Source organism: Verticillium alfalfae, genomic scaffold, assembly GCF_000150825.1.
Source record: "Verticillium alfalfae VaMs.102 supercont1.11 genomic scaffold, whole genome shotgun sequence".
NCBI lineage: Eukaryota > Fungi > Ascomycota > Sordariomycetes > Glomerellales > Plectosphaerellaceae > Verticillium > Verticillium alfalfae.
In genome coordinates, this window is record NW_003315028.1 from 123,443 (window position 1) to 145,634 (window position 22,192).

Sequence of the window (22,192 nt, forward strand, 5' to 3'; positions counted from 1 at the left end):
CCGGCTGTCGTGGAGCCAAGCATATCAGCAAAGGAGATCATCCGGGACCCTTATGACCCGCGAGCCTAACACGCCCATCCTTCCAACCCCATCCCCGCCCTATCCCCACCAGGAAGAAGGTCCTGATTCTGGACACCGAAGGTAAATAGCCTGCAGCCAGGCCTGCAGCTCTAGCTGCAAGTCCATCATAAGGTGTGCAGGCAGTGCTCTCGCAGGGCTCTGATCTGCCTCATGACGGCCATCCCATTGGTGCGGTGCCGGGGTAGTCTGTTGATTACCCTCCGAGGCATACCCCGTCAAGTTACCAGGGACCAGGGACCGCAAGGCTGCCAGCTGGTCCGAGGTCGCGGGCCCTGGCCTGGCTTCCAGTCTGGTCGTTGGCCGTGATGGCTTTGGTCGCTGATCCCCCGGGTCTCGCACAGGACTTGCAGGTGAAGGCGCCTCGCGTGGCGTATATATAAACAAGAACCTACTTCTCAAAGATGTTTGGCCCCCAGTGGCGCCATCAACGTTGGTCGCTTCCATCTCCAGACCATACATTCGCTGTCTAGGCATCGCGAGAGCCTCCATCATAAACCAGCTTAAGGCTGAGCAATACCTACCCTTTTACACCGAGACAGCTCTCCCCAGCAAAGGGAAACCACCCACCATGCGTCTCTCCCTCACAACACTTCTCCTGCTGCCCCTCGCCCAGGCGACGTCACTCTCGTACCCCGAACGCCAGGCCCCAGCCGTCAAGTCCTCCAAGACCGTTCTCTCCCTGGCCGTACCCCTTCCTCACCTCTCCTCGCGTTCCGCCAATACAGCTCGCGACCCGGTGCCTCACCCACTCCTGAACCTCCTCGACACGCGCCAAGACGGCTGCGGCCTCCGCGGCGTCGAGTGTGACTCCCAGTGGTGCGCCCCCTTTTCCGGCATCTGCTGCGGCTGGGGAAACGGCAGCTACTGCGATATTGGCACCTCTTGCGACTCGGGTGGCTGCTGCCCGCTCGGCAAGATCTGTACCGGTGACCCCTCGGGCTGCACCGAGGGCCAGGAGCCATGCGGCGACAACCAGTGCATGCCTGAGGGTGCTGTGTGCTGCGGCAATGGCGGCCACTGCGCCGCCGGCGAAACGTGCACCAGTGACGGCAGGTGCTCGACCGGCGGCGGAGGCGGAGGAGGTGGTGGTGGCGGTGGTGGCGGCGGCGGCGGTGGTGATGACGGATGCCCCGTTGGACAAGAGGAGTGCGGATCCCTCTGGTGCATGCCCGTCGGATCGAACTGCTGCTCGCCCGGCAAGTACTGCGATGCCGGTCTCACCTGCGCAGGTGACGGCTTCTGCTCCGGAGGCAGCTCCGGCGGCGGTGGTGGCGGCGGCGGCGGCGGTAGCGATGATGGGTGTCCCTCGGGCAAGGAGACGTGCGGTGACCGTTGCATGCCGGAGGGTTCCGTCTGCTGCTCAACCGATGGCTACTACTGCGATGCCGGTGCGACCTGCCGACAGGACGGCTCCTCATGGCGATGCCCCATTGGCGGTGGCGGCGGCGGCGGTGGCGGCGGCGGCGGCAGTGGAGACAACTCAGACGACGACACGACCACGTCGCCCGATCCCACGCCCACACCATCCTTTTCACCCCCGAGCGGTGACGACGACGACGACACCGATCTCCCTACCCCCGTCGCCGTGCCGACCACGTCGTCTCCGCGCGCCTTGGACTCCCCTACCACAACGGAGGCCCCGGTGGCGACAGGAGCATCGGGCTCGGGCAACACCGCCTCAGACGCCGTGCAGCGCAGCATCAGCGGCCTCGTCTTCGTGGCCGCTCTCCTCTTTGGCGTGGCGCTGACTCTCTGAATATGAGGCGACCGTTGCTATACGAGGGACGAAGTTTCGCAAGGAGAGAAAAAACAGATTGATGGTCCACAGGCAACGAGCAGATGGCGCGAAGGATTGTAATTACACAGAGCTTTTTCTTTCGTGATAACGTATGCTGCATAATGAGGACTATACCCCCCACCTAAAACCCCCTGCCTGCTACTACTACTATTCGATACAAAAACTGTGTGCGCGCGCCCCCTCTAGTTCATATCGATGCTCGTAGGGAAAATCGGAGGGGAAAATCAGAGTCAAGCTTTTGTGGCTGTGTTCGTGCGTTTGCTCCCCGGCCATCCGAAACGCCATGCTTGTGTTCATCCCGAAAAGGGGGAAAAACCCCCGAAAACCAAAGTAAAAAAAAAAACGCTTTCCGTCCAATTCATAAAATGTACGTAAACTCGATGAGCGTGGTTGGCTTCACGTCCCCGGAGGAGCAGCAACAGAGAAAAATGGTGGTTGAAAGTGCTTGGGGTCAGAGACACTTTGTCCTCATCCACTCAATATTCCGCAGGCCGAGGTTGAGACCGACGCGCGCCCACCAGCGGCGAACCTTTTCCTGGTCGCCAATGCTGTCCTCGAGGGCCTCCTCAATGTCGCAGGTGCGGTACTCGACGCGGTGGCGGCGGCCGTCCATGGCGTCGAGCTCGCCGTGGGCGAAGCGGCGCCACCACTCGAGCACGTCGACGTGCTGGTGGATGGTGGGCTGGATGAGGACCTCGGCGTCAAAGACGAGCTTATCGTCCCCCTTGAGCTGGCGCCAGAGCTCGAGGACGTCGACCTGGCCCCAGCGGCTCGCCATCTTGGCGACGCTGTCGCCGTGGGCGACGGGGATGCCGGACGCGACCCACCAGCGGAGGACGGCGGCCTGGCCGTGCTGCGCCGCCCAGAGGAGCGACTTGCCGGGCCGCAGCACGATGCGGTCGTCCTGGGCGGCGGCGTCGCGCCACCACTCGAGCACGAGCAGGTGGCCCTTGCCGGATGCCTGCTCGAGGGCGGCCTCGGTGAAGACGAGGGGCAGACCCGAGCGGCGCCACCACCAGTCGAGGACGCGGACGAAGCCGTTCTTAGAGGCGCCGTCCAGCGCTTCGGCGTCGTAGAGGTCCGAGGCATCGGTGCGGGGGGCGCGGGCGGCGCCGTGGTGGAAAAAGTGCGACTGCTTCCAGTAGTCGAGCACGTCGGGGCGGCCGTAGTAGGCCGAGGCTTTGGTCGGCAGGACCTTGCCGTCAAAGGCCTTGAAGAGGTCGGGGCGGTTCGCCTCCATCCAGGCGAGGACGTCGATGAGGGAGAAGCGGATGATGAGCTTGATGACGAGGGCCGGCAGGTCGTGGAGGGCGGGGGGCGACTGCAGCAGCTTCTTGCAGATGGCGGGGCTGTTGCAGGTCAGGACGAGCCACTCGAGCTCGTGGGCGTAGACCTGGATGGGGTCACGGGGGTCTTTGGGCGTCAGGGCCCAGGGGTGCGGCATGACGGCATTGGTGTAGACGCCGAGGGCCTGGGCGAGCTCCCAGTCCTGCGTAAAGTCGAGGATGATGGTCCAGATTTCGGGGGGTAGCTTGGAGTGGATGGGGCGATTGGGGGAGGCCGTGAGGGTGCCGGAGAGGTGCGAGACGACGTCCACGTCACGGCCGAGACCCATAAGGTCGGCCTGGTTTTTGATGATGCTGAGGATGTCGTTGAAGGCGGACCAGTTGACGATGCGCTTCGGGGTCTTGGGGTTGTCGTCGTAGTGCCAAAGGATGGGCGGCATGGGCCGCAGCCAATGCCACTTGCGGTGGATCTTGCTCATCTGGCGTTTTGTGACGGGGTTCTCCCACATGTGGGTGCTCATGCCGGGCACGAGCAGGATCTTCTTGGCCGAGTCCCAGCCGCGCAGGACCTCGAGGAGCAGGGTGTCGGCGATGCCAGCCATCATCTTGGCGAGGTTGTCGGCATCGATGGGCACGAGGACCATGAGGTCGGCCCACTCGACCAAGCCGAAAGCCTGTTGACGGTAGAATTCGATGTCGTCCATTTCTGATCTCGATTCCGCGTCGGTGCCGGCGCCGGCGACGAGGGGGGCGACCATGGGTCGGTTCTGCATGACGATGATGGTCTGGCTGAGGCGGGGGATGACGTCGTCGACGATGGCGCGCATCTCAATGCCGGGGTTCTTGGAGAGACGGACGACGAGGGCGCTCGCCCATGAGGTGTCTCGGGGGCCCGTCGCGGCCACGAGCAGCCGCAGCTTGCGGTCGCGGGGCTTGAAGTGGAGGGACGAGGAGGAGCTGTTGCTCCTCCTCAGATGGAGTAGCATGTTGTCGGAGGGATCCATCGGGACATTGGGGCGGATGATGGAGTGAGATTCGATCGTCGAGATCGACTGCAAGAGACTGTGAGAGAGAGGCTGGACTGCTCTGACCGACGTAGTATCGTGGCGGGGTATCGCAGCAGGTCGAGGCGGTCTGGCGATGTTGGAGGGGCAGTCTCGCAGAGTCTCGGGATGGGTCAACGAGCAATCGTCGGGCAGAGATCAGGCGGGCGGGCGGGCGGATGGGCTATGTGACAGAATGATGGAGAGCAACCGCAGGTCGAAAGAGAGGCTATATGTCGGGTGGTCGGAGAGGCGAGTCGAGTCGGTGTGGAATGGGAGGTGAATCGAAGACAAGAGGAAGGGTTCGGTCGGGTAGGTGTGCATGCAGTTGGATGTACAGAGTTGCCGTCGCATTCGAAGATACGGACTCGGCAGGCAGTCGACCCGGTCGATAAGGCACCGCCAGTCAGGCGACTTCCAGGCGATCTCTGGGCGACCTCCAGGCGACCTCCAGGCGACCTCGCTGGGCTTTACACCGTCATGATGATGGGGGGTTTTTTCTAGCCCCCGCCACTGGTGTTAGGTAAGCAACTGTTTAGCATCTCTGGCGGTTCACACATCTTACATCCTTCCAAGACGACGAGGAAACGGAAGAGAAAAAAAGCATGTTGTCGTGGGAAAAGACTAGGAAGCGTAGTTGGTACGTTCTCTTTCACTGCATTGTACCCCCGTCACTGATTGCATCCCCATCACTGGAACACCCCGACAATGAGTCCCTCTGCCGTCCTTCTTCCATTGCATGTGAATCGCCGCAATGGTCATTGGCCGAGGGTCTGCCTTTCCAGCAGGGCCCTGCCAGCCGTGCCCTGCAGCCGTGCCCTGCCAGCCGTGCGACCGCTGTAGATAAGCTCCTTCTAGCGCCCCGAGCGCCGGAAAATCTCTCGACGGCGACCCACAAGACCCCTGTGGGGCCCTCAAGGTCCGCGTCCTCGTCCTACCAGGTAAGGCACCTTACTGCTTACCTACCAAGGCACCTTACCTACCAAGGCACCTTACCTACCAAGGCACCTTACCTTACAACCTTACCTAGGGTACCTAGGTACCTAGGCAGGCAGGTAGATCCAGCAGCTGATCATCTCTGTGTGGATTCATCAGACGGCCAAGTCGTGCCATCGCAGGTCGTGCAAGGCCATCGCACGTCGTGCAAGGCCATCGCAGATTGACATGCCATCAACCTTCTGGAAGCTCGGCCACGAAACATCATGTGTTCAAAAATGATACGGCCAATGACCATCGGGTTCCACGATCACCACCCTTGCCGTGCCTGCTGATCCTCTCCGACGGCACCCGATAGTTCGAAGCATCACCACCATCCCAACAAGGGCACCCTCATCCGTCCCGCCGCATTCTCCGCCACCGACGTCGGCCCGCTAGACGACGGCCCCGGCACCGTGCCATTCGAGCTCGGCTGCGGCGTTGTGAACCCCGTCGTCTCCGGCCCTGACGTGCCCCCAGGCGTGGATGCCTCGGGCGCACTCGTCGTCACCGGCACAGACGCCGTCGTCGTGTCTGGCGCCGAGCCGCCGCTTTCGTCTCCCGTCGTCGTCGACGCGCACGGCCCCGACAGACCCTCCACCTGGAAAGCAGTCGTGCAGCCCGCCCCGGCGCACGCCTCCTCCCCGCCGCAGGGCCAGTTGAGGTAGACCGTCGCGACGGGCGTCGGGCAGCCGCAGACCTGCGTCACCGTCGAGAACTCGATGCACGCCGGGACCACGCAGGTCGAGCAGAGGATGCCTGTTTCCGTGACGGCAGGGCAGCCGGACTGCGGCGTGACCGTGGGCAGCACGCCTGGAAAAGGCGGGCCGGTCGTTGTCGTCGACGGCGGCTCCTGGGCCACGGCCATGCTGCTGCGGTGTCAGACGGGGAGATCCATGCTTGTTTTACGGCAGAAACGGCAAAACAAAAAACGTACAGTGAGAGCATGGTTGCCATGAAAAACGCTGACTGCATCATGATGAGCTGAGGCGTCGTCTCGAGGAGTGTCGAGCTCCCAGTGCTGAGATCTTGGAGCCGCGCCGAACCGAACGGTCTAGGACGTTGTTCTTCCTTTAAAGGCGCCGGACCAGCAATGCCTCCAAGACGAGTAGTGGCTGCATCGTATTCCCGAAAGCATGCGAGGCGCAATGACGCGTTAGCAGCTCATTCCCCCGCACGAAGCCATCGTACGCTTCCAGGCTAGCCAATCCTTCGACGCCAAGCCTCGGGTGGTCGTCTTTGGTCAGCATCTCACGATTGGCATACGAAGTAAGAACTTGTGATTCTTGAGCATTATCTTGCGGAAAGCAAAATTTAGGTTCGATATTGGATTGCATCGGTTTTGCAACATGTGGCTGCATCTGGGCCCTCGTGATATCAATATATCAGTCAACCACATGAAGTACCTAATTCAGTAGCTGGCCTTGAGCTAGGGTATTCCCAGATTGAATTGTCTGGTTAATGTGCCAGTGTCCAGGCTTCTGGCCCCATATGATAGTCAATGACAGCGTGACGTTGATGTTATTGGTATCGATAGGCTGCATATTCGACGAGGAACTAACTATATCAGACATCTTTGTTTTCAAATCGCTGTCATATCAGCTGTCTTGTCTGGTGATATGGAAACTTCATCGTCACGATCTCATGGACTCATACCTATAAGGGGTTGACCTGAATGCGCTGTAAGATGGTCATCTCTTCACTGCTACTCCCCCGTGGCCGTGATCATCATGCGCTCAGCCCGCTCCGCCTGCATCTGAAACTGAATCTGCTGAACGAGCTCCAGAAATCCGCTGCTGCTCGCGCGCGGCCTCCATCATGGTCCTCTCCTGCCGGACCGACTCGAGAATGGCCTTCTGGTCCCGCAGCATGCCCGCCATCTTCTGCTGCTCGACCTGCAGCGCGGCAATCGTCCGGCCCGCCCGCCGCATCTCGACGCGATGGCGAAAGTCGACCTCGCGCGTGACGCGGTCGCAGGCGCGACGCAGCTCCGCCAGCTTGACGTCCAGCTTGGGACGAAACGTGTGGATCATGGCCAGCTTGGCCGTGGCGCGCGACAGCACAAACTCGTAGCACATGATGCTCATGCTGAACATGACGCTGTACACCTGGCTCGTCAGGCGGAAGAGCGTCTCCCCCGGGTTGAGCGCGAGCTCGCGGCGACAGAGGTCGGCGGCGTCGGCGACCTCGGACAGCGTGGCGTCGACCTCGCCGTAGACGTTCTGCGGACGTGTCAGCTGTGAACATGGCGTTGCCTGCTACAGGGGGGGGGGGGAAGAGCAAGAGGCAACACGAACCATGCTCATGCTCAGCATAAAGTCCATACTGCCCATAGCCGTTGCTGCCACATCGGACCCGGATCTGGCCAGAGGGCCGAGCGACTTGGAGAAGACAGACAGGACCGGTCGTGACTTGGCAGCACGTGTCGAGGGCTGCTTGTCGTTGAGGATTGTCAGGGCCGCTTCAGGATTTCGTATGGCGTCCAGAATCTCCACCTGCTTCGGGCTCGCTGTCTGCGCCACGGCGCGGAATGCAGCCTCGATGGCATGTGCTTGGCTGGAGAGGTCAGCCGCAGGTCTGACAGAAAGATGAATGCACTTACGTGTAAGAAGCCTCAGCATTGGGCGACTCGTCGTTCGCCTGCACAGTTGGTGCCGTGCCCGGCTCAGAGACGGCGCCTCCTGGCCGTACCACCAAGCCATCCGTGCTTCCGTTCGGGGGCGCTTCTGCGCCGCCGCTCGAGCCAGGCTGCTGCTCTTCCGACAGGAACGGATCCTCTGCAAAATGCATGCCCAGATCCTCCACGCGGGTCGTGTTGCGGATGCCGGCACTGCGCGCACAGTCCAGCAGCATGGCGATGCCCGAGCCGAGCGCCTTTTGATACTGGCCAAACGTCTGGAACAGCTTCTGGCGCTCCTTCTCGTCGTCCCTCAGCCTCTGGTTCATGTCCTGAATGTCGGCGCCCATGGGCTGCAGCTGGTCCCGGAGCAGAATCGTGTTGCGCCTGGCCAGTTCTCAGCGCGCGGCATCGTCAGGGACCCGGGGGGGGGGGAGGGGGCACACGACAACATACCCGATCGACGTCGTCATGGCGTGGGCGAGGAGGTCCCGCCAGATCAGCAGCTTGCCCGTGTTCTTCGCCATCGACTCCCGGCCAAAGACGAACGCGGCCCCCTTGCGCAGCCGCGTGAACCGCGACGTGACGTCGCCCGTCTGGTAGGTCTCCATGCTCGAGAGCTGCAGCCCGAACGCGAGCTCGCAGTCCTTCAGCACGGCCGTCAGCGTCCGCAGCTGCAGGCCGTCGGCCCGCGCAAACGACGACTGCTCGTGGGCCGCGGCATACTCCTGGACGTCGTGCAGCGTGGTCCGCGTCGCCTCGAGGGCCTCGAGATACTCCCCGACCTCGGCCGGCGCGTCCTGGACGGCCCGGAAGAACTGGTAGACCTTCCAGCTGAGGCTCAGCGCCGTCGTGGTCAGGTCGAAAACGGAACAGACCTCCATCGGGCCTGTCGCTGTCGATGCGAAAGCGCCGGATCTCGGGAATGGCGCGCAGATTTGCCCATCGCAGACGAAAGCATCATTGTTTTTAAGAAGAAACCCCCCGAGGCCTCCGCGCGAGGGGCGGGGCGTGCCAGCGTTCAGCTGCGCCGGACGTGGCGATCGCTTCGGATCCGATTGGCCTGCCGACACGGGAGCGGGCAGAGCGACAAATAGTCTGCGATCTAGGCTCGAGGGAGGCTGACGCTGTGCATGCGTAGTCGGCGAGGCACGTCATGTGCACGCTGTGGGCGTCTTCCGGTGAGCGATTGTAGTCAAGGCGGGTGATTCGGCTGACATGCGAGATCTGGGGTAGAAGGGGGGGAGCGAACAGTCTACGGATGTGGGGAACTCGTCTCTTGACGTCTACAGTATGGCGACTGACGAGGCTCGGTACCGTTTGGATAGTCTCTTGGATTAGTTTGACGGTTTCTCACTTTTACATCACCTAGACGGAGTAGGATTGCCGTAACGGCCACGACCAGCTGAAGGTGAACACATCCGGGACATCGTACATCTGATCCCCCGGCCCGTCAATTCAATCAAGGCTGATACACTCCATGACGGCCAAACAGGAAGACTACACGCAAAAGGCACAGCACGCCGTCACAGCCAAGCAACTGCAAATAACTCGTGATTCATTCATACAAAAACCATCTATCGTACAGTCACCCTAAACACAGCTACACACGCAGGTGCTCGCCGCTCGAGTCGGCCTTCTCCGCCGAGGGCTCGCTGCCGTCGAGCTGGCCCTCGGCAGCCTGCCACGTCTTGCTCTTCCAGGGCACGACGCCCTCGACGTACATGGTGTCGACCTCCTCGAGGGAGCGGCCCTGGGACTCGACGACGAAGAAGTAGGTGATGATGGCGCCGGCGCCGCAGCAGGCGGCAAAGACGTAGCCGTACTTGTAGTGGATGGCGTCGGTGATGAAGGGCGTGAAGAAGGAGATGAGGAAGTTCCAGAGCCAGTTGGAGGCGGTGCAGAGGGCCATGCTGCGGGCGCGGTAGCGCGAGGGGAACATCTCGCCGACGATGGGCCCAGACGAGGGGGCCCCAGGTGGTGGCGAAACCGAAGATGAAGAGGCAGGCAAAGGCGATCATGGCGCCGCCGGCGCCCGAGTTGGTGCGGGCGTTGGCGTCGCCCGGGTTGTTGTCGGGGTAGAGGGCGAAGGAGCCGAGCGAGGCGAAGACGAGGAAGCAGCCGAACATCCAGGTGCCGCCGACGATGAGGGCGGGGCGGCGGCCGAAGCGCTGGCCGATCCAGAGGCCGACAATGGTCGAGGCAAAGTTGACGGCGCCGAGGATCATGGACGTGACGTACGAGTTGCTGAGGCCGACGGCGGCGAAGATCTGGGTGCCGTAGTAGAAGAAAAAGTTGGCGCCCGTGAGCTGCTGCAGGGCCTGCAGCGCCATGCCGAGGAGGGTGCGGCGCATCATGGCGGGGCCCGTGAAGACTTCGTGCCAGGCCTGCTCGGCGTGCTCGGCGGCGAGCTGCTTGCGGATGTCGCGAATCTCGTGCTGGACGGTGGGGTGGGTGCGATCGACGCCGGAGAGGAGGGCCAGCGTCGTCTCGGCCTCGTCGGTGCGGCCGTGGCGGAAGTCCCAGCGCGGCGACTCGCGCAGCGTCAGGACGCCGAGGCCCATGATGGCCGGGGCGATGAAGCCGCAGCCCATGGTGATGCGCCACGAGGCGGCGCCCGAGATGGACTCGGTGCCGTAGTTGATGCAGTAGGCGGTGAAGATGCCGAGGGTGATGAAGAGCTGGTAGGCGCTGACGAGCATGGCGCGGACCTGGCGCGGCGACGTCTCGGACTGGTACATGGGCGTCAGCACCGAGAGGGCGCCGATGCCGAGGCCGCCGACGAGACGGGCCAGGGGCACCTGGTACCAGGTCGTGCGGGCGGTGATGGCGACGATGTTGCCGACGATGTAGATGACGTTCCAGAAGGTGATGCTGTACTTGCGGCCGTACTTGTCGGCGATGGGCGCGCTGACGAGGGCGCCGATGAGGCAGCCGGCGCAGAGGAAGGCGACCATGCAGCCGGTGCGGACCTTGCCGAGGGCCTCGCCGTGCTCGCCGAAGCGGCTGATAAAGTCGTTCATCTGGAGGTAGCCGGAGATGGCGCCGCCCTCGTAGCCAAAGATGAAGCCGCCCATGGAGACGAGGAGGCCCATGACGAGGACGCGAAAGTTGACGGCATGGACGGGCGGTGCCTCCTTCATGGCGTCGTGGTGCGAGTCTGGCATGGTGGTGGCACTCGGTTTACGGCTTTCGGATTGATCCATGAGCTGTAGGAGTTTGTTTAACCTTGTCGAGGTAGATATATGTGTGTGTGATGATGGTACTCCAGCCAAGAGTGTGTGGCCTGAAGTAAAGTACCTTACTGTTGGGTTGTTGTGAGTAGTATATGATGTAGAGTGAGCTCCGAAGAGACGATGGGAAAACAAGAAGAAGATCTCACGACAAGCGAACAAGACAGCGGAACAATGGCCTTTTACGCATCCCCAGATGGTCCCCAGTTCTTTCCCCCTCCTTCTCCTGCTTACCCATACGGCTGGCTTGTTTGTGTCTCTACTAAAAACCACACCACCTCGGCGCTCGCATGGGGTCTGCCCTACTCACTGTAGACGTCATATACGGGCAAGTCCGTTCACGATAGCGGCGAACCCGTTCTTACCGCGGTGCCCGACCACCCCCAGAAAGTCTCACCCAGTCAGGTGCACTCGGGTGTTCGCTCTTGAAGGGGAGGCAGTGGACTTTGCGTTCCCCGCCGCCTCGGCCGGTCTCGTCGGTGCGTGGCTGGCTGCTAGGGGAAGCAGCATGAGGGGAAGGGGGGAGGGGGGAGAAGTCGAGGGTCTCGCGTTGTCGAGAAGATCGGGCGTTCCCCGTTTCCGTCTGGTCCCGTTCGATCGCCGAATTGTCGGAGCTTAGAGAATGCGTGGAGCTTGCGCATGGGTGGGCCGGCCTATGTGGTATTGCCAGACCTTTTTGCTGTCATGTTCCTTGCGTGGTGTTCGTACGACGGCCATCATTGAGGATCCTTATGTCGTCCATCCTCTGTCATGCATCCTGTCATTCTCTCGCCGTTCATCATGATATCAAAGACCGGTGCAGCCAATCCACCAAAGGCCATGCCGCCATGTCACCTTCGAAACGGCGTTGCAAGATGGCATGGTCATCGATCGGACCTAAGCGCAGGTTTAAACATCGGCATCACATAAACCCAAAATAAGAAGGCCGATTTACCATACTGACGCCAACCTGCAACCGGCGGCCGCCAGCTCGAGGGGGGGCCCCGGCGCAAACTCAATTCGGTCCGTCTGTCGGCGTTCGGCAGCGTGGAGCCTTTCGACCTTAGTCATGTGCTCTATCGGGACAGAAAGCAGCCTGTACTATTCCCGCTTTCGGCCGGCTGATGAGAGCCCATTCTGATGGCTCTCGGGCAGCGAACCCTGGCACAGATCGGACCATGGGTGATGGCGTGACATGGGGCGGCTCTGGCCGCGAGGGCCATCTCGTGCTTTTGACACAACAGCATCGTGACGGCCACTGTGGCACGGCAGCATCTTCCTCGTGCCGTCCAGCGCTCGCCATCGCCGCCGTCTCGAGTCGTTCCTCCATGCCATGGCCTGGGGACCCCATGATCTGAGAAGTCCCCCATGGAACCTCGATGACCAAGACAGAGAGATGACGTGGGCTGTTTCTCGTCAGCGTCCTCGAGTCAGCCAGTGCCAGACCTTTGCCTGACCTTGCTGACCTGCCTGACGGACTGGGTTCCCACTGTAGCTGCCCAGGTTCTGTGCACCAAGGCACTAGCAGCACGCCGGCGCGTCCAGTGCAGTAGCGAGCAGCAGCAGCCAGATCCAGCGGGACGCGGCCCAGGCATGCCAGGCAAGCCAGCCTCAGCGGTCCATTTGCCGTGGCCGTCGACGACGATTCGCAGTGGCGGAGCAGTGCAGTGCCATTTGCGGTGGGCAGCGGAGCATCTGCAGGCATTCGCAATTTGCCGTGGCAGCGGAGCCTTGGCAATGTGCAGGGCATTTGCAGGGCGTTTGCGGTGGAGCAGGTGGTGCAGGGCATTGCAGTGGGGCAGGTGCAGAGCATTGCAATGGGGCAGGTGCAGAGCATTGCAGTGGGGCAGGTGCAGAGCATTGCGGTGGGGCAGGTGCAGAGCATTGCGGTGGGGCAGGTGCAGAGCATTGCAGTGCGGCGGCAGGTGCAGTGGAGCCACGACTGCCGGACCTCTGACATCATGCCGAAGAGCCTCACCCCCCCCCTGCTTCCCGTCCTGTCGCTCTGCCGCTGCCTCCTCTGGCTGCCGCTGCCTCCTCTGGCTGCCGCCGCCCGTGGCGTGCAAGATGGACAGGGCAAGAGCAGATCTACGGCCAGGCCTGCGTCCGCCACCATGATCCGACAGACCCCTTTTCCAAGCCTTCCAAAATGCCGTCTCTATTCGGGTCCGAAAAAAAAAAGCACATCGTCCGACTTCTCTGTCGCTGTCCGTCCACGCCAGCCAGCCAGCCTGGACCCTGCAGGAGATCGATCAGCCCTCCCATGGCGACCCTGGCTCGAGACAATCTGCCGGCACCCACATCGTGCAGAAGGACCTCCCTACCTGCCCACCACCTCATCGCACCTGAGCACCTGAGCACCCATCACGTTCGTTCCTCCGCCCCTCCCGGCCGCAGAGAGTCGCCCCGAGCGAGCCCGGAGCTCCATGCCCCCGATATTTCCTACCCACAAGTCACCCGTCGCAGAGAGAGAGACGCCGAAGGAGAACCGCGAGTCGGAACGAGAAAACCAGAAGAGATCAAAAAAAACAGGAAGAAAAAAACTCGCATCATCGTGACCCTGTCGAGCCGTGCGGACCGAGTGAAATTTCCGATGCGATGGGCCGGGAATAACCCAATAATTCTGTTGAAAGGAGGAAAGTCGGCGAAATGAGCCCAGTCATCGACAAGGACTGGACAACCGAGAACGTCAAGACATCAAAGACAAACACGTGTAGAACCATCTGAGAAGGGGTATCGTCCATTGCTACACATCCATACCATAATTACACAGCTTCGACGCCGAGGGACGCAGCATCTCCGTCTTGCTCTCGCTCGGCCGTCGCCAGCAATACCACACAACTCGATACGCCCGTGCGGATACGCAGAAAACGACAACACCGGCTGGCAGCAGACCTCACGTCACGCGTCCGCCAGATAGAGGGGCCAGCCCCATCCACCCCTTTTCCTGCCCCAATCCAAGTGTCGATGCACAAATCCGTCGATGCACAAATCCGTCGATGCACACATGAGTCGGTGCACAAAGTAAACAGGAACCTTGTGCCGCCCCCCCGAAAACAGGCGAGACGAGGAGAACAAGTCAAGAGCCGATCCAGATCAGAGATCATGAGCGCAGGGGCGGCGTCTGAAAGTCTGTGATCGAATCCAGCATGGCCAGGTTCCTCTCCTTCATGTCGCGGTCCATGCTGTCAATCTGTCGCGCGTGCACTCTAGCTTTTTGCAACTGCTCAACACAACGTCAGCATGAATCCTTCACAGCGCGTCCGCTGAGCCGCACGCGAGGGGCGTTCGCACCATGGCCAGAGCCGCCGAGGAGTGGTCTTCGTCCTCACCTTCCTCGTCCGTCTTGCCGTCCGCGTCACCCGGCGCGTCGGCGTACCGGCTCGCCGCGAGTCCCTTGGGCTTGGTAGCGTTGGCCTGTCGTGCCGTTAGCCGCGTCCCGAGCCGCGTTCCGTTCCCCGCGGGACACCACCGTCCTCGTCACAACCACCACATACCTTGACTTCGGCAATCTCCGCATCCTTGACCTTGAGCTGCGCCTCGAGCTCCTCGACGGCCTTTTGCTTCTCCAGCGCCGCCGTCTTGAGCTCCTCCAGCTGCGCCTCGTAGGCCTTGCTTTGTGCGTGCGCCTCATCCGCCACCTTGGTGAGGCTGTCGTGCATCTCCTCGTAGTCGACCTTGCTCGTCTTGTCGCGGGCCTCCGCCTCGAGACGAGTGGCCTCGAGATCCTTCTGTGCCGTCAGGACGTCCGCCTCGAGACCCTGCATCTTTTGCTCCGCCGCCACGAGGCTGGCCTGCACCACCTGGAGCTCCTTTTCAAGGCTCGCCTTGGTCGCTTGCAGCGACGTGAGCTCGGACGTGTCGGCCTTCTGGTTCTTGGCGTCGTCGAGCGCGGCGACGGCCTCGAACCGCGCCATCTTCTCCGTCGCCAACTGCTGGCCCAGCTCGCCGTTTTCCTCCTCGACCTGAGACTTCTCGGCCTCGAGACGCGCAAGGTTGTCCTCGGCGACCTCGAGAGCAGTCTGCAGCTCGGCGAGTGCTAGCTTCTGCTGGGCGAGCGCCTCGGTCAGAGAGGTGCCCTTGGTCTCGTGCTCCTTGGTCAGGTCGGCGACGGCCTTGGCGTGCGCCGCCTTGAGGTCCTCAAGCTGGCTCTGCGCGCCGGCGGCGCCCCTCCGACTTGAGCGCCTCGAGCTGCTCGGCGTGCACCATGATGAGCTTCTCCACCTCGCCCGAGTGCGTCGTCTCAAGGTCCTTCTTCGCCGCCTCGAGGGCTGCCGCGCTCGCCGCCTCAGCGGCCTTGACTTGGGCCAGAGCCTCCTCGAGCTGCTTCTTCAGACCCTCAACCTCGGCCGCATGCGCTGTATCGTCATTCTGCTTGGCCGCGGCCAGCTCACTCTCGTGGCTGGCGATGAGCTGCTGCTTGTCGCTCGTGCTGCTGGACTCGATGCCCTTAAGGATCTCGTCGTGCGACGCCTTGAGCGCCTCAATCTCCTTGGCAAGGGAAGCCTCGCCCTGAGCCCTCAATGTCTCCAGCTGTTCAGCATGGCTGTCCTTGAGCGACTGCAGCTCCGTGAGGTGCGTGTCCTTGTCTGCACTGGCTCCGTTCTTCGCGACCTCGAGCTCCTCCGCGTGGCTGGCCCGGAGAGCATCCAGCGCCTGCTTGTGTTCGGCCTCTTTCGCCTCAAGTGCGGCAACGGCAGCAGCGTGCTCCGCCTTCGCCGCCTCGACAGCCTTGGCATGGCTAGACTCAGAATCGCCGTGCGTCTGCGTCAGCTCGCCGTGCGACGCCTCGAGCTCCTTGTACTTGATCTCGAGGGCAGTGAACTGGCGTTTGAAGTGCGCGTCGCCCTTGAGACTCTCAATCTCCGCCTCGTAGTCCTGTGAAACCTGGTGAAGCTGATCCTCGTGCCGCGCGACAATGGCCTTCTGGTCGGCCTTGACTTTGGCAAGTGCCTCCTCCTTGGCGCTGTTCTCCTCGACTAGGGTGCTGACTTGCTTTTGCAGCGCCTCGGCCTCCTCTCGAGCCTTGGCGGCATCAGCCTTGGCAGCCTCGAGTTGCGCCTCAACACCAGCAACGCTGGCCTGCAGGGTCGACAGCTCGGCCGTCTTGGCTTCCAGGTCAGCCTTGGCCTCCGCGGCAGCCTTCTCCGCGGCCTCGAGCTTGGCGGAAAAGGAGGCGGCATCCGCCTCAAGCGTGGCGATCTTGCCCTGATGGGCCTCCTCGGCGGCCTGCAGCTTCGTCTCCTGAGCAGATTCCACCTCCGCCTGCGAAGCCGTCAGGCTGTCAATCTTCTTCTGCAGCTCTGCAATGGCCGCCTCATGGTTAATCTTGATGGCGGTGATCGCCGCCTCGTGTTCCGTCGAGGAAGCCTTGCCCTGAGCCAACTCGTCTGCGTGCTGCGACTTGAGGCCCTCTAGAGCCGTCTCGTGCTGCTGGGCGAGCGAAGCCTGCAGCTCCTCCATCTTGGAAGCGTGCTCTGCCGTGGCCTTGGTGAGCTGAGCCTCGCCGTCCTTGAGCTTAGCATCGTGCTCGCCCTGCAGCGTCTCGATGGATTCCTTGACAGTGGCGAGCTCAGTCTCCGCTGCCTCCCTCGCAGCGACGGCCTCCTTGTACTCCTGCTTCTGCTTCTCGAGTTCCTCCGTGGCAGCAGCGAGCTTCTCATTCGTCTCGACAAGCTGGGCTTCCAGCTCCTCCTCCTTAGCCTTGAGCGCCACGACTTCCTCGTCGTTCGCTTGATGGGCCACATCCGAAGCGCCATCAGCGTTGCTCTCAACGGGCGTAGCCGCCTGGGGCGTCTGGTCCGCCAGCTCCGCTAGCTTCTCGTGGGACTGCTCCACCTGGGCCTTGAGATCGGTCACCTCGGACTCCTTCTCGGCCAGCTTGGCCTTGAGCTCTTCGATCTCCTTGGCTGACGCCTCGCCGGCACCGGAGCTGCCTGGGCGCAGAGATGTGCGAGCCGTTCTGGTGGCCGTGGTGGACGTGGCAGGTCCCGCAGTGGAGAGGCGCTTTTTCGCGGCATCGGTGGTGGCGCTGCTGCTGGCGGTCGTCGGCCTCGTAAGCCGAGACGTGGTCGAGGACGTCGTCGTAGGTCGGGTCGTCGTCGTGCGAGCAGTGGCGGTGCTGCCGCTGCCGACGGTGCTGGTCGGCCTCCTAGCAGCAGCGGTGGTGGAGCTGGCGGTGGACAGTCTCGAGGTCCTCTCCTTGCCGGGGGAGCTGGCGGCCGTGGTGCCTGGGGCGACCGAGGTACGGCGCAGCGCCGAGGTGGCGGGCTTCTTGGTCTCGTCTTCGGATGCAGATACGCTAGGGCGGGATCGGTGGGTGGCGGTCGAGGAAGCCGTCGTGGGGCGTCGGATGGTAGACGGCACGGGGGGTCGCGTGGGAGGCTTGGTCAGACCACTGGCGCGGGTGGTGCTCGTCGTGGCGGTCGTGGGCTTGGTTCCGGGGGCCACGGGACGACGGACACCGCCAGTGGCTGTGGCTGTCTTCTTCACCGGAGCGGTGGCGGCCGCGGCGGCAGCATCCTTGGCAGGAGCTTCAGCCGCGGGCTCCTCGGCAGCAGGCGCAGGTGCAGGCGAGGGCGAGCTTGCCTGGACGGGGACCTCGTCGTGCTGAACGACCTCGAAACCTTCGACGTCAGACATGATGGATCGTTATTCCGGGGAGGACAATGTTCGGCCGAGAGAGCGAGGATGGTCGATTATGTTGAGGGAGCTATCGTGGTGGCAGGTCAGCAAGCGAATTCGGCCATCGTCAGGATGACGCTTGGAGGAAAGGGGAGGGTGAAGACGATAACGAGCAATGGCAGGGATGAGGTCGGCAGCACATTCTCTGGCAACGCCGTGGCTGGTTTGTCTGGCCCAAGCCGAGCAATGGAGCAGGGCAATGCCTGGTTCGGGGTCGCAGTGGCAGAAATCAAGGGTTGCGTCACTTACCTCGCGGATATGGGCTTCTTTCTCTTTGTCTGCAGAACAGCAAGACACGGTCCAAGAGGGACGATAGGGGGGGGAAAGCAGCTAAAAGCAAGAGACGCTTGAGCAATGCAAGCAACGCGTCGTGACAACAAGCCCGTAGTTTGGATGCGAGGAACAGTAACAAGATGGCAGATCCGAGGGGACCTTCTGAGAGATGGGCAATGGGACGAATGGAATCGAAGCGAGGAGCGAGTGGTGGTCAAGGCCAGGTCACGGGTCACGGGATATTGGAAAAAAGCTGGATCGCGGGTTTGGGCTGTCGGCCAGGGATGGGGGAGTCGTCAGGGGGGGGGGGTTCTTTCCCACGTCTGTCAAGGTCTCCAGGTCCGCCAAGTCGCGTTTCTGGCGAGCGTGGAGGCCCAGGCGCGGACCGCTGCCACCTGTCGTCTGGTTTTAGTGGATTAGGGGACCTGCACGAGGCTCCCTGGTTGGCTGCGCGAAAGGGGGGAGCTCTGGCCTGCGCTCGGGCCTTAGCCACCAATCATTCGACCCCGAGGCAATCTGCTATAGCTCCACTCCTGCGGGACCCTGGCGTGACTCCCAGCGCCGCCACAGGTACCTTGGTAGGTGCAGTAGGTAGGTACCTAGGTACCCCCAAAGGTAGCGGCTCGCCAGCACATCAGGCACCTCACTATGCCGAGCGAGAGAGGCAGTGATCGAAATGTGTGTCGTTGTCATCCAGTGAGCTGTGCCGACGAACGCGCTGGTAGTCGTGAGATTTCTGAAACCATATGGCGGTGAGGCATGATCACCACGATCCTTGCACACCTTTCAACGATCAGGCGAGAACCTGTCGCGGTACCCAACGCAAACCAAGTGCGGGATATGACTTCACTCATCTGAGATGTTACATCTCACAAGCATAGCACCCTTCTTCACCCCACCTATCAAAGCAGCCGGCTTTGGCAATGGGACCTTGCCCGGAACACCACAGGTCAGCCCAATTGAGGGAAAAGTCATTAGATCTGCTGCAATGTATACGCCTGCGCATGTCGTTGGTCTTGAATGCCTGTTTGGACAATCTGTCTAGCCTTTCTAGCTAGTCTCAAGCCGGCAGTGAGCCCACGATTTGCTGGTTCTCGGGATACCTCACAGTAGCCCTGTTGGGGTGATATCTCCTTCGGGAAGTGGCCTTTACTTGTCTTGCTTCAACTGCCCTCAGGGAGTGGGCTATGTAGTATTCCTTACGATGCCGTTTGTAGAGAAAGGCAATGACAAATTACCGCGACGTTGGAGAGACGAATTGACAATCTCGCCTTGCTTCACAGAAATCAAAGAAATCAATGCATTCGCCGTCTTATATTGTACAGCAAGTAACACTACCCCGCTAAGAGATGCGCTGATTACACCGCAAGAAAGAGAACCCCAAAGCACCCCGTCAACGCCTGTCCCCATCCCAAGTACTACCAAATATTCGTCATCGCGCTGTATCCCCTCCGATGATCGGCCAACTGCCCCTCATGGATGTGTGCTTCTAGATCTGCCAACTTCAAATGGTGGATATCTCTAGTTCATGATTAGGCCTGCTGCTTCATCAAGAGTTGACGTCGACGGCGACGTCACAGACACCCGAGTCCACCTGCTTCTAGTAGTCGTCTTCAGAGTCCGACTCTCCGTCAGGCACGAGCGCCCTGTAGCGCCGGCTGGCGAGATCCTGCTCCAGGCCGCCCTCGCTCTCGGGATCAACGTAGCCCGCTCCGCCCAAGAGACTGAGCGCCACGGGCAGGAAGATGAGCGCATGCGTCGCCGCGAAGATGACGAGCGCAAGCCAGACGCGGAAGTAGTAAATCTCGAAAATCTTGGAACGCGTGAATGCGAGGACACAGACGCCGAGGAGCTTGGTGACCGTGATGCCCGAGAAGACGGAGGCACCGACGTTGACGAGAGCGGTCCAGGCGCGGGCGTCGCGGCCGCGGAAGCGGTTCTTGGCACGCTCCATGACGGTACGCGAGGGGAACATAAAGGCGCGGGCAATATGGGCGCAGAACTCGACACCGATACCAACGCAAATGATGAGGTTGACGAGAGAGACGGCGTTGAGCGAGACGTCGAAGACGGCCATGGCACCGATAATGTCGACAACCGTCATGCAGACGGTGATTGTCACGACAAGCGCAGTCAGAGGCGAACCGAGCAGGATCGTGGTGATGACGAAGATGATGGCCACGGCTGATCCGAGAAGCTTGCCGGCCAACGAGACAATCGTTGCGTACTGGTCGAAGAAGATGTAGAAAAGACTGTAAGGGAAGACCTCAACATCAGTCTCCTTCTTGATTTCGGATGCAATGCGACGAGCCGCGGACATGGCGTGGATAAAATCATCCTGGCTGCGTAGAGGCGTGTGCATGGCTCGGAAGTGCTGGCCGCAATGGTCTCCCTCTTCTTGTCGATGACGACGGCATCGCTGTAGGCAGCCTGGCCTCCAAGGGGACAGTCGGCGTTCGTCGGCGAAGTCAAAAACTTCTCCAAGTAATACACAAATTCGTCGCCCTCAGGCATGCCGTGAGGGTGATGTCCCACTCAGGATCACGGTCCGCGAAGCATGCCTTGCCGTTCTCGACACAGCACTGATCGCCCAGGTCAGGGTTGAGCCAGAGAAGAGTCGTCCACCCAGCTGGCGGCGGGCGTCCGGATGAACGAAACGTCGGGACGCTTGCGCCTTCGCCCTCGAGGAGATTGGCCAGGGACGTTTGCTCGCATGTGGTGAAGCGCGCGCAAATTTCCTGCTGGTGCTGCCTCTCCGTGACGTTGAGCTCGCGCGTGACAAAGTAGACGGGTGGGCCGGTGTCAAGGTAGTTGTACAAGTCATTGAAGAAGGGAATGAGGTACGAATCATCGGGCAGTGCCACGCGCTGGTCGAGGCCGAGCTTGACTTCAGGGATGAGAGCGATGCCCGCAGCGAAGAAGCCGAGGAAGACCGCGATGATGACTGTCTTGACCTTCTTTCCGAGTATGAAGGGTGCGTAGGTCCTACGGATAAATTGCTGCAGCCAGCTCTCCTCGGGAACCTCATAGTAACGAGCGTTCGCATTGCCGTTGCCGCCAGCAAGATGAACCCGGGCGGCCTTGACCTGAATGCAGGGGAAGCAGTCGGCTCGGTGATCCTCGACGCGCATCTGGTTGAGCGCCAAGACGGAGACGAACATGGTGATCTGGAGAATGGCGTTGATGAAGACCGCACCCGCTGCGTACGCCGCAAAGTTGCGGACAGCCGGCATACCAACAAAGGCGCCGAGGGCGAAGGACACCGTCTCGGTGAGAGCCGAGAGGAGAATCGAAGGACCCATGCGGCCGAGCGCTTTGGCAACCCTCTCCTCGACCATGCTGTCGGGGTGGCTGACATTGACTCGCTCAAATTCGTGAACGATGAGGAAGATGTTGTCGACACCAACCGCAAGGACGATGAATGGGATCACCTCGGCGATGATGAGGGTAGCCTTGAGGCCAGCCCACGAGAACAGGCCGATCGAGGCAGAGATGGACATGAGCACAATAAGAATGCCAACGACGCCAAGTGTAAACTTGGACTGAACGAAGGCAATGGCGGGGTTCCGGACCATTTCACGAATCGACAAGGTCGTGGAGCCAAGCGCAAAAGAGGCGTAGAGGAACATGACGAGGTAGCTGATGACGACAATCTTGGCGTCCGTGTTGGTCGACTTGTTGAGTTCCTGTTCCAGACTGATCTCGGTGCTGAAGGAGAGCCTCAGACCACGCTCCTCGGCCTCTTTCTGGACCTCAAGCAGGCGGTCGCGAAGAGCACGCTCCCAGTCCATGGCGCGTTCCACCTCGGGGCTGTTCTCTTCGGCATTCTTCACGACCCAGTTCACTGTCATGGCGGTAGCGTTGACGGGATCACTGCCCCAATCGCCAAGAATCGCGTTGGGCTCGAGCGGTTGTCCGTACTCCGGCCGGCACTCGACGGGAGACTTGGCGCAGGCCCGAAGATCCTCCTGCCAGTGGCGCTTGTCGACAAGAGAGGGCTCGTTGCTGAAGTAGGCCGACACAGACTGGACGACACAGTTGCTGCCGTCGGGCTTGAAACAGACGTCCGTCAGCGTGGCACCGTAGTTGGGGCCCTTGAGGCTCAGGACGCTCTTCTCAACCTCCATCCACCACAGGATCGTGTCATAGCTGAGAACAGTGCCAGATCCTCGGGGAAGGGTGTCGTTGACCAGGAAGACCTTCTCGGCACGGTAGAAGGGGCC

The 22,192-nt window shown here is 61.4% G+C and overlaps 9 protein-coding genes across 9 annotated transcripts; 1 reads left to right on the forward strand and 8 right to left on the reverse strand.

Moving 5' to 3' along the window:
- Positions 1 to 649: 649 nt before the first annotated feature.
- On the forward strand, positions 650 to 1,837 carry VDBG_07871 (conserved hypothetical protein; the record flags this gene model as incomplete). Its single annotated transcript, XM_003001566.1, has 1 exon — positions 650 to 1,837. The coding sequence occupies one exon, from the start codon at positions 650 to 652 to the stop codon at positions 1,835 to 1,837; it is 1,188 nt and encodes a 395-aa protein (XP_003001612.1).
- A 493-nt stretch (positions 1,838 to 2,330) lies between these two features.
- Positions 2,331 to 4,151, reverse strand: VDBG_07872 (phosphopantothenoylcysteine decarboxylase; the record flags this gene model as incomplete). The annotated part of the gene is made up of 1 exon (XM_003001567.1): positions 2,331 to 4,151. One exon carries the CDS (start codon positions 4,149 to 4,151, stop codon positions 2,331 to 2,333), a length of 1,821 nt encoding a protein of 606 aa, XP_003001613.1.
- Positions 4,152 to 5,511: 1,360 nt separating this feature from the next.
- On the reverse strand, positions 5,512 to 6,184 carry VDBG_07873 (predicted protein; the record flags this gene model as incomplete). The annotated part of the gene is made up of 2 exons (XM_003001568.1): positions 5,512 to 6,052; positions 6,121 to 6,184. The coding sequence occupies one exon, from the start codon at positions 6,049 to 6,051 to the stop codon at positions 5,512 to 5,514; it is 540 nt and encodes a 179-aa protein (XP_003001614.1).
- Positions 6,185 to 6,919: 735 nt separating this feature from the next.
- On the reverse strand, positions 6,920 to 8,150 carry VDBG_07874 (predicted protein; the record flags this gene model as incomplete). The annotated part of the gene is made up of 3 exons (XM_003001569.1): positions 6,920 to 7,405; positions 7,481 to 7,739; positions 7,786 to 8,150. 3 exons carry the CDS (start codon positions 8,148 to 8,150, stop codon positions 6,920 to 6,922), a joined length of 1,110 nt encoding a protein of 369 aa, XP_003001615.1.
- A 1,018-nt stretch (positions 8,151 to 9,168) lies between these two features.
- On the reverse strand, positions 9,169 to 11,100 carry VDBG_07875 (low-affinity glucose transporter HXT1; the record flags this gene model as incomplete). Its single annotated transcript, XM_003001570.1, has 2 exons — positions 9,169 to 9,237; positions 9,387 to 11,100. 2 exons carry the CDS (start codon positions 11,004 to 11,006, stop codon positions 9,169 to 9,171), a joined length of 1,689 nt encoding a protein of 562 aa, XP_003001616.1.
- Positions 11,101 to 12,075: 975 nt separating this feature from the next.
- Positions 12,076 to 12,897, reverse strand: VDBG_07876 (predicted protein; the record flags this gene model as incomplete). Its single annotated transcript, XM_003001571.1, has 1 exon — positions 12,076 to 12,897. One exon carries the CDS (start codon positions 12,895 to 12,897, stop codon positions 12,076 to 12,078), a length of 822 nt encoding a protein of 273 aa, XP_003001617.1.
- A 1,218-nt stretch (positions 12,898 to 14,115) lies between these two features.
- Positions 14,116 to 17,654, reverse strand: VDBG_07877 (conserved hypothetical protein; the record flags this gene model as incomplete). The annotated part of the gene is made up of 4 exons (XM_003001572.1): positions 14,116 to 14,235; positions 14,307 to 14,429; positions 14,510 to 15,163; positions 15,219 to 17,654. 4 exons carry the CDS (start codon positions 17,652 to 17,654, stop codon positions 14,116 to 14,118), a joined length of 3,333 nt encoding a protein of 1,110 aa, XP_003001618.1.
- Positions 17,655 to 19,569: 1,915 nt separating this feature from the next.
- On the reverse strand, positions 19,570 to 20,046 carry VDBG_07878 (niemann-Pick C1 protein; the record flags this gene model as incomplete). The annotated part of the gene is made up of 1 exon (XM_003001573.1): positions 19,570 to 20,046. The coding sequence occupies one exon, from the start codon at positions 20,044 to 20,046 to the stop codon at positions 19,570 to 19,572; it is 477 nt and encodes a 158-aa protein (XP_003001619.1).
- A 391-nt stretch (positions 20,047 to 20,437) lies between these two features.
- Positions 20,438 to 22,096, reverse strand: VDBG_07879 (niemann-Pick C1 protein; the record flags this gene model as incomplete). Its single annotated transcript, XM_003001574.1, has 1 exon — positions 20,438 to 22,096. One exon carries the CDS (start codon positions 22,094 to 22,096, stop codon positions 20,438 to 20,440), a length of 1,659 nt encoding a protein of 552 aa, XP_003001620.1.
- Between the last annotated feature and the right edge of the window lie 96 nt (positions 22,097 to 22,192).